At 42.0% G+C, this 15,227-nt stretch overlaps 1 protein-coding gene across 2 annotated transcripts in view; it reads right to left on the bottom strand.

The window, feature by feature from the left end:
- LOC119187840 (ATP-binding cassette sub-family A member 2) overlaps positions 1–15,227 on the bottom strand; it is a 255,259-nt gene that overhangs the window by 71,543 nt on the left and 168,489 nt on the right. For both annotated transcript variants that reach the window (XM_037435928.2, XM_075878770.1), the window contains 3 exons: positions 13,957–14,158; positions 10,388–10,493; positions 6,000–6,111 (listed from right to left, as the gene is read on the bottom strand). In XM_037435928.2, the coding sequence (XP_037291825.2) occupies positions 6,000–6,111; positions 10,388–10,493; positions 13,957–14,158 (420 nt within the window). The remainder of the gene's footprint in view (positions 1–5,999; positions 6,112–10,387; positions 10,494–13,956; positions 14,159–15,227) is intronic.

Genomic DNA, 15,227 nt, shown 5'->3' with positions numbered 1-15,227 from the left:
GGCCATAAAGATCGATGCCTACAACTTCGAATGGTGTGGCTGGGCATGGAAGAGGCTGTAGTGTACCGGCTGGAGCAGATGTGGGTAGTTTTCTACATTGGCAGGTAGTGCAGGACCCAACGTACCGAGCTACACTAGTGGTAATACCTGGCCAATAAAACCGACTTCGAAGGCGATCGTAGGTTTTGTGGTAACCAAGGTGACCAGCCGTCGGATGGTCATGAAGTGCTCTGAGGACTTCGGACCGAAGCGATCGGGGTAGAACGGGAACCCAGCGCTGACCATCAGGATGGTAAATTTTGCGGTACAGCACCGAGTTGTCCAGCTTAAACTGTGAGAGTTGGCGACGGAGCCTCGCATTAGGTGGACGGGAACTGCCAGTGAGGTAGCCTATAATACGTCGACAGTATGGGTCAGCCAGCTGTCGAGAAGAGAAATCGTGCGGGTCGTCTGAAGGCACCTGGTCCATAGAGGCGAGAGAGGAAACCGCCGTAGACGTGGACTCTGAGGGCCCGTTGTGCAAATTGATTGCGGAAACCCCGAGTGGAGTCGCTGGTAGTGGGCAGCGAGAAAGGGCGTCGGCGTCATTATGCTTCCTGCCAAACTTGTATACGATGGCAAAATCATACTCTTGTAGGCGTAAAATCCAGCGGCCGAGGCGTCCCGACAAGTTCTTGAGTGTCGAAAGCCAACATAAAGCGTGGTGGTCGGTCACAATGGTGAAATGGCGGCCGTGAAGATAGGGACGAAATTTCTGCACTGACCAAACGACGGCGAGGCACTCCTTTTCGGTGATCGTGTAGTTACTTTCGGCGGCGGAGAGGACACGGCTGGCGTACGCAACGACTCGCTCTCGCAAAGAGTTGTCACGCTGGAGGAGGACGGCTCCTAAACCGTGGCCGCTAGCGTCTGTATGGAGGAAGGTCGATGCACCATCGTGAAAATGAGAAAGTACAGGATCGGTCGTGAGGGCACTCTTCAACCTGTCGAAAGCCGATTCACATTCCTGAGACCACTGAAAGGGCGTACCAGAAGCAAGTAGCTTATGGAGTGGTGCGGCTATGGAGGCAAAGTTTTGTATGAATCGCCGAAAGTAAGAGGCGAGTCCAAGAAAACTTCGCAAATCTTTCGGCTTCTCAGGGCGAGGGAAGCGAAGCACCGCAGCAGTTTTCTCAGGGTCTGGACGAATTCCGTCCTCACAATTCCGTGCTCACAACATGACCGAGGACCTTGATAGATCTGCTGGCGAAATGGCACTTCTTGGTGTTGATTTGAAGACCAGCGCCCGCAAGGCAAGTGAAGATCTCGTCCAAGCATTGCAGATGTTGAGGAAACGTCGATGAAAAGACAACAATGTCATCGAGGTAACATAGACAAGTCTTCCATTTCAGGCCACGCAGCACGGTGTCGACCAAGCGCTCAAAAGTTGCGGGCGCATTGCATAGACCAAACGGCATAACATTGAATTCGTATAGGCCGTCCGGGGTTGCAAACGCCGTTTTTTCTTTGTTATCTTCGTGCATGGGGATTTGCCAATAGCCCGTACGCAAGTCGAGGGTTGAAAAGAATTCAGCACCTTGTAAGGAATCGAGGGCGTCGTCGATACGTGGCATGGGGTAAACGTCCTTCCTAGTGATCTTATTGAGTGCTCGGTAATCGACGCAAAATCGTACGGAACCGTCTTTTTTACGCACCAGAACCACTGGAGACGACCAAGGACTGGTTGAGGGTCGGATTATCTCCCGTTGCAGCATATCGTCTACGTTTTCCTCAATGATTTTCCGTTCGGCTAGGGAGACGCGGTACGGACGACGATGCACAATGGATGTTCCGTCGGTCTGAATACGATGTGCTGTAGCAGTTGTCTGTCCCAGGCTGGATGAATGAACGTCAAAAGAGTTTGCATGCTTTTGCAACAAATCAAGCAGCTGCTGCTTCTGCGAGTCTGTCAAGTGCTTGTTGATGGCTGCTGTAAAGGCCGAGGAAGCAGCATGATCTCCAGGATGGCCTTTAGAGGAGGCAGGGGTAAGAGGAACGACGCACACAGGCTCCAGATCGGCAACGCAGGCGACAGTAGTGCCCCGCGGCAGTAAAATTTTATCTGGTGTGGTGTTCGTAGCAGCGAGGACAGCTGATTTATTGTTGAAGCGAGCCACACCTGATGCGAGAGCTATGCCTTTATTAAGGCAACGGGCGATGGAGTGACCAAAATGTCACCAGAGTCGGCGTCGTTGGACAAAACTGTGACTAATTGATGTTCATTTGGAAGAAACTCGATGTCTACAGCAGCGATGAGTCGAAGTGGCCTGTAGGTTTCGTCACTAAGCAAGTGGTCTGTGTCAGTAAGATGGACGACACGTTGTGCACAACAAATAGCCGCGGAAGCAGATGAAAGAAAGTCCCAGCCTAAAATGAGTTCGTGGGAGCACGGGGATAGCACAGTGAATTGTATATGATGAAGAATGTCGTCGATTAGCACACGGGCAGTACAGAGAGCGGAAGGGCGAATCATTGTTCCCTGGGCTGTAACCAGTGTTGGTCCATCATAAGGCGTCGTGACTTTTCGAAGACGGGTACACAAATCAGCACGAATAATAGAAAACCCAGCCCCAGTGTCCACCAAAGCATTAACGTTCACTCCCTCAACTGAGACTGCAATCATATTGTAAGGGCACGCTGGAGGAATTGGAGTACTGTGTTGGAATGCAGTTTGTCCTCCAAAAACTGCATCGCTTAGTTTTCCGGATGCCGATCAGAAGCAAGGGAAGCAGGCTGAAGAGGAGAAGAGGAGCGACGGTAGGGCGATGGTGAACGGCGTCTGGTTGATCGATGACTACTGCGCAGTTCACCGGATGCTGGCGGAGATGGAGACCGACGCGGCGGTGACGAATAACGACGGCCCTGGTACAAGGCTCCTGCGGTATAGTCTCGTTCGCGTATGTCGTACCCTCGGCGCTCATCTTGCTGGTGCTTGCGGCAAAAGCGTGAAATGTGACCACGATAGCCGCAATAATAGCACGTAGGGTGAGTCGATCGATAAGGAGGGTAGTAGCTTGTGTTAGACGCACCGGGAGAGAGAGCAGTGAGAGGGACAGATGATGGCTCAGGCGGTGGTGATGGAAAGCTCGTGGGAAAGCTTCTGGGAGGTGCGGCAGCAACCGACGCGTACGTTGGTGGTAGCGATGTCGAGCTGACGGTGCCTGATGGTGCGGCGACGGCATGCGAGAACGATGGGAAAGTACGAGCGACAGTGGGCTGCAGGTGGGCCATGTGGGTCATGGACGTGAGCTCCTCCTTGATGACATCCCGCAATGACGTTGAAGAAGACTGAATGGGACACACTGAAGGTAGTGTGAATCCCATTGATTCTAATTCTTCGCGTATAATAACCCTTATTGTGTCTCGTAGGTGTGAATCCGCCGTAATACGGGCTGCGTCACTGTCCGGTTGTAGGTGCATAGACTCAAGTTCTTCGAGGCGCTGACAGGTTGTCGCAACGTCAGCAACGGTAGCCAGATTCTGGATTGCAAGGGCATTGAATGCGACGGGTGCAATCCCCTTAAGAAGCTGGCGTACCTTGTCTGACTCTGTCATTGGGGTTTCAACCCGGCGGCAAAGTGAAAGGACATCCTCGATGTAGGATGTATACGACTCCCCGATGTGCTGTTTCCGAGCCGCGAGAGCTTTCTTTGCGAGAGCCGAACAAACAGTCGGTGTGCCAAAGACATGGCGAAGCTGATCTTTGAAGGCTGACCAGTCGGGGATGTCGATGAAGTGGTTGAGGAACCACGTCTTCGCGACACCCGTGAGGTAGAATGACACGTAAGCGAGTTTGTAGGTGTTATCACACCGGTTAGCAGCGCTGACACGTTCGAAATCGTCCAGCCATTCCTCCACATCTTCCCCGCCCATACCAGCGAAGGGATGGGGCTCACGCTGGAGGCTGTTAATGACGTGAAAAGGCGCGGCACGCGGTGGCGGAGTGGGAACGGTTGCAGCACCAACCTCTTCTTGGTGCGACATATTTCCGGACACCTGGCCCAAGCGGCGACCTGAACGTAGCTCCAGGGGGTAGAGTGGTCGAGAGGATGACGAGGGATCTAACAGCACGCTCCACCACGTATTAAGTCTTGGTTTGGAAGACCTTTATTAGGCCCGAGGAACCGGCAGCCGACAGCTGAGATGAACGAACCAAGATGATGATGCTACGTGACAACGATGAGGATGCATGAGCAACACATGATAATGATGATAATGTACAGATGAAGGGGATAGGTATACTAAATGCCCACAATACTTGTTTTCTTCTAAAACTAAAGCTAAAATTTTCAGGTTTCTGGTTTATTCCCACTTTAGTATGTATTGTTATTAAATATATGCAAAAAAATAATTACTTACACAAGTGGATTGGCTGTGGGAAACATAGCATTAAAAAGCAGCATGAGCATTGGATTATATGTAAGTTCTTCTGCATTAGAGCTAACACTACGATATGTAGAGCTCATTATGATAAAGATAAATGAGCACAGATCAAAACAAAAACTAACAACAACGAAGTTGTAATGTCAGTGATGGAAGCGACCTTTTGCTTTTTGGAGCACAGTCTGGAGCAGAAAAAATGCTACTTTGGAGCAGCCTTCTTCGGAGCAGAAAAGAATGCTATAGCTAAGGGTTGCTATTGGTGTATTCAGAGCAGATGCATGTTCCTAAAGACATCTAAAGTCTAAAACATCACTGAAGCATCTAATGAATATATATATTTATTATTACACATGCCGTATGCTAGTATGCCGCTAGTATACAAGCCATATAGTAGCATCATTGATGTAAATCATGGGGGGGGGGGGGGGGGGGTCGTCAAGGGAGTCCGTACTTTTCTTGTGTTCAGGCTGGAGAGGACAGCCCTAGCAAGTGTGTCCCCCTTGAGATTTAGCTTTAGCACGTGATATAATTGAGTAAACAGTTAAGTATAGCACAATGAAGTTTTTAAAAGGCTTTTTATCTGTTACTGCATAGCTGTGTTAAATAGCTCTGAGCTGTGTGAACCTTTTTGTGAAAATCACAAAAAGGTGAATAAAAAGAGACTGAATAGAACAATGAAATTGCTCGAGCTCGGACCCGACGCTCATGTTTTTTTAAATTCTATTTGAAAGCATGATTTAATTCTTATATAAATAAAAATACAACCCATATTAAAAATACCAATTGGTCAGCGTGGCCTAATATGTGTCAACCCTTGTGATTTTTTCTCGATTTACACCACTGCGTAGCATACTAGAATGATAGCATACAGCTTGCTTTTGGTTTCGCTTAGGCTCATGGGATGGTTCCCATGCTTCAACTTCATTCTCTTTAGCTTGCCAACACCATTTTGAAGCAGGCTTGGAGCAGTTACTACCAAATATTGCACTTTGGAGCAGCTTTTTTTTTTTTTTTTCAAAGCAAAGCAGTTTGGATGTTCAAGCCTTAAAGCCTCATTAGAGAAAAAGAGTGAAAAAAGCATGCCAGAGTTCTCCATCTGTGATAGAAAAAAAATAAAAAAGGAAAATGAAAAAAAAATAAAGGAATTAAGTAATAAAAAGGAAAACAAAAAAAAAGAAAGAAATGAAACGATGTCTTGAGAAGGTTCCGAAATAGAACCTTTAGCACAGAAGCCCAATACTGCAACAATTATGCCAGGGGAAAATGCATTTGACAAGGTGCCTCGCAAATATTTTGTGGACAAGTGAGTGAGCTGAGATGTTTGAAGCCTTTTGATTTCACCACAGATGAAGAAGACCCTCTAGCTTTACACAACATCTGCTTATCACGCCACAATCACTTGCACAATGCTGCACTAGCATAAGCAACAGAAAACATGCTATCAAACTTCAGACTTACGTCTACGCATGCTTTGTTTAGTTAGTCCACGTTACTTCACCAATAAAGAAACTTTATTTTTTTTTTACTTCATGATAAATGAATGCAAAATATCTCACTATGAGACTATGTAAACTTACCATAAGTAGATGGGTGTCCATTTTCAGGTGGAAGGTTAGCCCTTAGGATGGCATTATTGATGCTATTGACATATGTGGGCATTGCATGGTATCCTTTATTGTTGTACCACACCTGATACAAAAGAGCCGTAAAAATTTAAAAAAAATATTAAACCTTCACGCTTTTTTCAAGCAATCTTCATGCTCTTGCTAGAATTTCATTTAACTCCATAGCGACAAACAAACATATATAAAGATGGGGAACAGGACTGCGTTAGCCCGACCCTGGTAAAAAGTGTTTTTCTGTCTTGTAAGACCACAGCACTTCTCTCCTGTTCTTTTTCCTTCAATCTTTAAATACACTTTATAATATAAAGTGCCAATAATGACAATAATGTTTGGAGTTTAACATCCCAAATCCACGATATGATTATGAACGACGTCTTAGGGGAGGGCTCTGGAAATTTCAACTGCCTGGGGTTCTCTAACATGCACCTAAATCTAAGTACATGGGCCTCAAACATTTTCGCCTCCATCGAAAATGCAGCCACCGCAGCCAGGATTCGATCCCACGACCTTCATATTAGCAGTCGAGTGCCCTAAACACTAGACCACCATGGCAGGGATACAAAGTGCCAAGAGCCATGAATGTTGTTTAGAGGTTTGGGAAGAGCACACCAGGAACGTCGAGAAAGAGAAGAGACTTGAAGACCATATACTTACAAATGAAAGATAAAGCACGAAAACTGAAAACTGCTTTGTAAACATCAGATTTGTTACTCCCATGGGTAGCAAATATTAGATTAAGTCATTTCAGATGGCTACTTTCCTTTCAGTGAATTCCCAAATTCATGCTATTTCCTAATCACTTATTATATATAATTAAAAACTTCATGTATGTGGTTCTGCATGAGTGAGATAAAGGCTCAAATGCAGAGAAAACATACAATTACACGAAGACACTCAAATTATGTTAAAGGTATAATAATAATAATAATAATAATAATAATAATAATAATAATAATAATAATAATAATAATAATAATAGTAATACACTCGAACCTCAATATAACAAATACAGATATAACAAAATATTGGTTATAATGAAGTAAATGAAAAATAGTCTTACAGTAGACACAGTGTTAGGAATAACCTATATCAAAAATTTTTAGATATAAAAAATTTGATTTCTCGTAAGACGCAACTTTGTTATAACAAGCTTTGAGTGTAATAATGATAATAATATCAGGGGCCTTATGCCCCAAAACCACGATAAATATTTTAGAGGTGGGGTAATATTAAGCGAAAACTATATTTAATTTCAATAAAATTTATGTAAGGTTTTTTTTTACACATATCTTCAAATACCACCTTATCTTGAATAAAACTACCAAATGTCTTTTTTTACAGTTGTCTTCAAATACCAGCTTAGCTTGAATAAAACTGACGAAATATGTCCATTAAAAAATGTGTACACTGCCATCTTTCATAAAAGGGAACATGTGAGTAATACAGCTTCATAAATCGATAGCAAAAGAAAGCACGTCCTCTTTTGGCATCATCTATTGCCGAACAAAAATAACGAATTATGGGTGGTAGACAATCACTGCTAAATTACGTTCCTTCTTCGCTCGTGCAACCGGTGATGCCTGCTGCACGTCATCCGCTGCCACTAAATTGAACGTGGTGCGCAATCATGGTGTGAGCTGCAAACATCGCCCAACATCGCTCATTGCATGAGCGCTGAGGGAACGTAATGTATCAGCGTCTGTCTACCAGCTATGACTCGTTATCTTGTTTGGCAATAGATGACACCAAAAGTGAATGTGTTTTTCTTAGCTCTCTGTTGATGGTGCTGTAGGCAGCTGCTGCAAAGCGCAGGCTACGTGCTAGCATGTTCCCTTTCACATAAGACGACAGTGTACATGCTGCAATAAGGTGAAGCTGCACAAAACATCGTGGATAATGGAGTGCACAGTTTCCTTTTAAACTGATAAATATAGTGGTTATGTGGAAAGGCCTAGATGAGCAGTTATATTCAAGTACATTTACAAGCAGATATGCACAAACTTGACCACAAAGCCTATGACAGCTTCAATTTGTTAGCACCGATTCCGCACGACACCTCTTCATCACATGAACTGGTCCATAGCACTACTCTGGTGGCAGAGGCACTGATCAGAGCAGTTACAGGCAAAGGTCCAAAGCAGCGTAGCAGGCCTCAAGCTTACCGACGTGCACCATGCCACTTGGTGCCAAGATAGAGCATGAAGTATAAGTGACTTCTAAGAGACTAAGTTGTCAATAGCAATCTGCCAGTAGCCAGAATGAGTCAAGAGAAAAGTATCAGCACTGTGGAAACAAGAATGTCATTATTGCAGGGTAAGGGGCACATATCCTTTTTTGTAACTTTGTTGCAGTGCCGATAAATGAAACAAAATTCACATTGGCAACCTTTATTTTTTTACCAACTCAACACGTGAAACCCTGCAGAACATGATGATTCAATATTGTTCTCAGCGAGCATCCTGTTAACTTCAGCATGAACACTCCATGCTCAGCTGGCGACACTTGATATGAATGTCAGTAATAGAGTATCGTGAGTACTTATGCGATATGTTACAGTAGCAGCTTGATCCAAAGGGCAGGTTAAAATATAAATAAAAATATTGTTGAAAAAAAGAAAACACAGTAAAGATTGCAAGCATGCTTAAAAGATGGGTATGGTGGCACACTCATTTTCTTCAAGCCGGCCGTAGCACAGGCTGCACTCTGAAGGTACAGTAGGGTCAGCATAACTGTCCTTTATTGTAACAGTTAATAGTTACGACTAGTAAATCATTTCTAAAGGCGTTAATCTTCAGTTAATAGTTACGACTAGTAAATCATTTCCAAAGGCATTAATCTTTGCCAGAAGCATATCTCATGGCAGCGCTCATGTTTTCAAGCCAAAACTAACCACTGGCATGTAGACCCAATTTGATCTAATAAATAAAATGACATGAGGCACTGAGCTACCATGCATGAAAAGAACATTGCTGATAGCAGTCAAAAAGTATTCACAGTAAGGCCCTGATTATTGATAATGACACAAAATAACAGGTAGGTTAATGTAGATATGTAACTAATACCAGCTCAGCAGTTTATGAGGACAGAATGCACAGAAAAGAAGTCCAGGCCAAAAATGAGATTATGGGAGCAGTGGGCAAAGATGGTAAAATGAACAACAGCAAAGTAACCAGTAATACCGACGCATAGCCCACACGCTCTACTGGAGGTGCTCGCTGTCAGTGGCATGGACAGCTGCAGTGGCGGTTACCCGAATATTTTTTTAGTCATTCTTGACAGTCAATGTTTATCTCAGATACATTAGGTCAGTGTTAATGATAGTACAGAGAGAAACACACTCCGCTTGTACTTAATTAAAGCTCATATTGGTGAGAAACATCAGTAGAGAATCTGGTGGCTTTGAATGCAATGCAAGTTCACCTCTAGGCATTATACCATGTAGTTTTCCAGCTAAAAGCATCTGTGGAAGCTTGTAGACTATAAGTGACAGAGCTGAGGTAAGCGAGACTGTCAACACAGGAGTGAAGTCAATTGCTAGTACAAGCAGCTCAATGCAGATTGCTCGGGGGCGGAGTAATCGGTGCACGCTGTACAGGGATGGAAAGAACCATGTGGATGGAAGTAGTCAGTATGTGAAATGCACAGATTATGATGGACTTCTGGGTTTACTGCCATAAGGCAAAAAAGGGGCCATGAGAAAAGCCACAACAGAGGATTGATTTATTCTGACCCCATAGAGTTATTTAGGATCTACAATAGAAAACACATCTTACTAAGTTTTTTTGCTTAAATCCACAATCACAATGAAGTTATGGCTGCTAAGAGAAAAATCTGTAGAACATGTGATATAGAAGCAAATCTTCCGAACATGTTACACCGTCAAGCCTAATAAGTTTTTTATAAAATAAAATAAATGTATTCAAAATGTTCATGAATTATAAAACCTGGCTCGTAGGACATCATAAACATAATATAGTTCTATCTTGCATTTTCTCCGGTGATGCACTATTTTAATGTTAAAGCCTAAATAGGACCGACAAAATCGAACAAAAAAAAACCCTGTATTACCAACAGGCTTTAACGTGGACCATAATTTTATCTAGTAGACAAACATAAAAAAACATGACTGTCGATGCTTGAGTTGCAAGAAGTTACTCAAGGAAAGAAAAAACAAACAGAAGGAACTCTTTACTTTTGTTTAATATTTCCTCCCCCAACTTTTTGTGCAACAAGTGTCAACAGCAATACATAAATTAGCCTAACATCATACTTTGATCAAGGTTGATAAAGGTATTATGTTGGGCTAATAAAGGTATAGTAAGTATGATGTTAAGCATTACCTTGGCAACGTCTCTGACAGCAATTTTTCTAAAGAGTGCTGGTGCGTCTTCTCCAAAAGTCGAAGGTACATAGTCACGTGACAGACCAAAGGAAAATGCTCCATATCTGAAACAGCAAAAAAATAGCTTTCTTTCGAGTACAACAGACTTCCTTTTGTATGAGGATATTAAGAAAATGTGTTTTATTAAAACTTTAGCTCAATCAAAGTACATGTTAAATGAATGCAAATACCTAAATGACAGTAAGCCATTCATTTTTAATTAGTAGGCAGTTCAGCTAATGAGGAACACTGAGCAAACAGAAATAAAAAACAGACTAATAAAATTTAGAGGACATACTAATATCAAACTAAGTATTGTTTATTATGATACTTCTCTTTTTCCTTTTCTAGTATGCGTAGGAAATTCTACAAGGATATCAAAAAGGGAGTTAAGCTTAAAACCTTTGAGACCCCAGCTGCACTCCTAAATGATTTTGACCTACACTTTAAAGTTCGATATATCCTGTGTAATGTAAACATGTGTTTCTATAAACTTGGGCTTTCATAGAAAAACACAAAATAAGAGCAGTTCAAAAAAGGTTTAAGGTGCTAGAAATGATCAACTTAGTTCCCAGTGAGTAAATTTCTGATTAAACATAATAATATATACATAAATATATTAGGTCATTTTCTTAAGTTCTACATATCAAACAAGCAACAACCTGAAAATTTCTGAATTTGCAACCTGCATAGGTACACTGCATGGGCAAATTCACCTTTGCCAACATGAAATAACTGCTGCAAGAATCAAGTTGTTCAATTTATAGCTAGAAGCTTAGCCTTTTAATTCAAAGTTTCTAGTTAAAAAAGCACAGGGCCGTTATTAAAAACACTGCATAAAGCAATCACTTAGCTGAATTAGTAAAAGCTCATTATTAGGGGTGAATCGCGTTACAATGCCAAAATACATGTTAAGTGACCACTGGTTCGATGAATGAATAAAAAAAACTAAAATAAAAAAGGGTCCCTTTTGCACAGTGGCAAAGCAATGAATGTGACTGCAACCAACTGGAATGCAACACAAAGTAAGGCTAGCAGCTCACTCTTTTAGCATAGAACCTGGCATAACTAAACAAAACGCAGGCATAAGGAAACACGGCCACTGCAGCAAGCGAAGCAGCCTTTTTGCTGTCCATGGCTTCAATGCAAACTCTGCGATAAGAACACAACACATCCCAAGTAACTACGGATATCCACCGGCTGTTCATTCTGAATACAAATGTCCGGCCATATGGAAATCCAACATGGATAGCCAATGAATGTACTGTGAAAATCCATGTTCCGTGCGAGTGTTCTCTGGAGGTCTAAACTAGACCTTGATGTCCAATCGGACATTAAGTTTTGAACGTTGACTGGCAGTCTATATAAGGACATGTCAAGGATATGCCCATTCGCTCATCAATTATAGTAAAATTAGAGTGTAGTGAAAATATATAAAGATCTGCAGAATCCCGGGTAATAATGTTGTAAAATTTCATTTAAAAGGTTACTATAAAATTCATTCAAATTTTGGCTCGCAAATTTGATCCCAGGGTGCCAAATAATATTGCTTCCTGAGGCAAAATGATCTGGTTGATTCAATATGTATATCATATGTCATAAGAAAGAATGTATTTAGTGTTATTATAATCGCATGTGAACTGACGAAAATGTGGATCGAGCGCGTCATAGCAGTCATCATGTAGAGAAACTTTTGTGCGCCAGCCTCGACACTTCTCAACAAGCGGTGAACCGTAGTTGCTCAGATTCCTCGAACGTACACGTTATGCTAGCCATGCCCCTCTGGATGTTTTGGGAGAAAATGCGTGCCATAGTGCCTATTGTCCCGAAACCTGCTTGACCAGCGGTGCGCAATGAGGGAAGGAGCGCACGAAAAAAGGTTGTTCGTGTCGCGGCGCACGTATGTATGCTGAGCCAGTCTCCGAGGCTTCGAGCAGCAGAAGGCAGATTTTTTTTTTTTTCAAGTGCGCCCATGTAGACATCAACAGCAACATACGAAGTTACGAAGGATGACTCTACTACAAGAGACAGCGAAACACGGCACGAGCCCACCACTGTTTTTGGCAGAGATTACCACGGCAAGCAGCAGCAAACCCTCTCACTCGCATGGCACAGATAAGGCCACGTGTTATATATACGTTTTTTACGTCTCATATCCGACATTTATCTATTCTTATCACGCGTTAACTATTGCCTATCATTTGTATAAGCCCTGCTAATACATGGCATGCTTCCAGTTCTTCATTTGCTCGCATATTCCTTGCTAGTAACCGATTTACGAGAACGTAGTCAGTGTCTTTGCACTTTCTTTAGAAGCGTGTAAAACACCCAATAGTGTTTCTCCTGTGGTTGTCCGTATACACGTATTGCGGTTACTAGAATAACATTGCCATAAACACGCACGAGTTGGGTCTGTGGCTAATAATTGAATCGACCCACAAAGAAGCAATTGCCGCCGCCTAAGAAGTCATTGCACTTGAAGGCGGAAGGGCATTGAATACTGAAATCTTTTAAGTAAGGCTACGTACACACTTTCACTAATGCGGCTACGGACTGTGAATTATGTGCTTCTCAGCCTTGATATGATGTTGATAATAAAAGGTTTGATTGTTCTTGAAAGTCCGCCTAGACTTCATCTTTTTTTTTTTTCTTGAGAATTCAGCAGAAAATCTCTCGCGGAAAAAAGACGGGCCTCCGAGGCTGTGTGAGTACATTGTTCACATGAAAGGTTTTTTTTGTAATATGCACTAGCTATGCATACACAAACACTATATATATATATATATATATATATATATATATATATATATATATATATATATATATATATATTTCACTACACTATATATATATATATCCTTTGAAGGGCCTGTCAATGGCCATGTTGGCTGTCCTAGAGGGATGTCAAGTGAACATACAAATTTGTTACCTTTGTATATATCTGATGTACGTCCATCGTACGTACAGTGTACATCTGTGGACATCTGGTAGATGTCCGGAATATTCAAAATGTACGTCCCATCATATGCCTACTGGATATACGTGGTTACTTGGGATGCTAGGTGTGGGCCATATGCTAATCCCTGCAAGCAACACAAGCACGGGCTACTATACTTGGCAGATGCTGCCAGAGCCACACAGCCTTTCATTTGGTGTCCTCCATGTGCCTTTTGCACAATGGAGATGTCCAGCAAGTTTCCTCCCTGCTTAAGCTACGCTTATCAGCAGCCCTCACATGTTTTCACTCGCACATAGAATGTACAACGCACAGTAAAATGCTATCGATTTAGACTTTTACCGAACCTCACAGCCACAGTGGTGGCAAAAATGCACCTGGAGTGTCCATATAATTGTTACAATAAAAAAAACACAAAAAATACAATTGAATCTAGTGTATCAAATAATACCAGTGGTTGAGCAATTGTCTATGAAAATGCAGCATGAGTGGCCCAATGCAAATCCCCATAAAAATAAACTGTTTAATAAATGGATATACGCTTTTTCTCAAATAAGTGACCACCTACATACCTTCGAAGCCTGTACATATCAGTTGTGTACAAGTAGTACTCGTGCTCATTCTGGCTGCTTATGTCAAGAAGGATATCGCCAGTCAAAGCCCTGAACATTGGTGGATCTTGGAAGCCATAAGGCTCACAGACATAACCTGTTTTATCTGCTGAACAATGACAATATGGGTAGAAGCGTTCTTTCCCTTCTTTCATTGGCTTTGCTGGAAAGCAAAAAAAAAAAAAAACAAGATGAGTTTCATTTAAACAAGGTGCATTAATTCGAGAACATAGTTTTTCTAGCATAACTCATGATGACCACCACCATCTGCGCTTCACTGCAAGGAGGGTAGCTACAGCATAGGAACAAGAACACTTGAATGTTATTGTTAGAAAAAAATATTAATAGTGTTGTAAAACAAAAAAAGTTTGAGCCCACACAGTAGTCAATACCCAGAAAATATTTGTAAATGGTACCTAACGCAATATATCAAAGGCTAACAAAATGCATACAAATTATACACCACTGATAGAGCTGTAATTTGTGAATAAGCTTTATACAGATCTCACGCAAATAGTGCCATCAATTTTCATAGGCTGCAAATTAAAAAAATCCCATTTTTCCTTACCATCCAACTTTTTACAGAAATGAGGTATACAATGAACTCTCACTTCAGTAATCTTCAAAGAATGCAAGGAAATAGTACACTTAATGAAATAATGAACCACCCCTAGGAAAAACGCATCCTGTCAATAGCAGAAGACACTGCCATGAACATCTCAGCCAAATCTCGCAGATGTGCAAAGCAAGGAAAGTTCACAAGTAGAGTGTAGGGTTGATCAAGAACGAATATTGGATCAGATGCAATTCTTGCCACGGAGGATAACCACATTTCGAAGCCTACTCTCTATAGACTGCTAACATTACCTAGTGAATCATAGTCGCAGACAGGAATCACAATGTAACTTTTTTGCTCTGAGACATCCGACCCTGTATAGCTTAAGCATGCTTGTCGTGACAAGAGATTAGAAGAAGTGCTGAAAGCACGTGACAAACGACTGTAACTTTGCTCGTTCATGACGAACGTGAGAAATTTTTGTGACAATAAATTTATGAGGTAATAAACTCCAATATTAAGGTCATTTGATAATTACTTAGGAAAGTAGTTCATGACCACTATGGCTGAAATTATAGTACACTAAGCTTAATCATCACTAGAACATGGAAACAGCGTATAGAACAACCGACATTGTGTCAAAAGCATGAAATGTAATTTATGAAATAACGCACAA

This window comes from Rhipicephalus microplus, chromosome X (genome assembly GCF_043290135.1).
Source record: "Rhipicephalus microplus isolate Deutch F79 chromosome X, USDA_Rmic, whole genome shotgun sequence".
Classification (NCBI taxonomy): domain Eukaryota; kingdom Metazoa; phylum Arthropoda; class Arachnida; order Ixodida; family Ixodidae; genus Rhipicephalus; species Rhipicephalus microplus.
The sequence above is the reverse complement of the archived record's forward strand: the minus strand, read 5'-3'. Positions and strand labels throughout refer to the sequence as shown.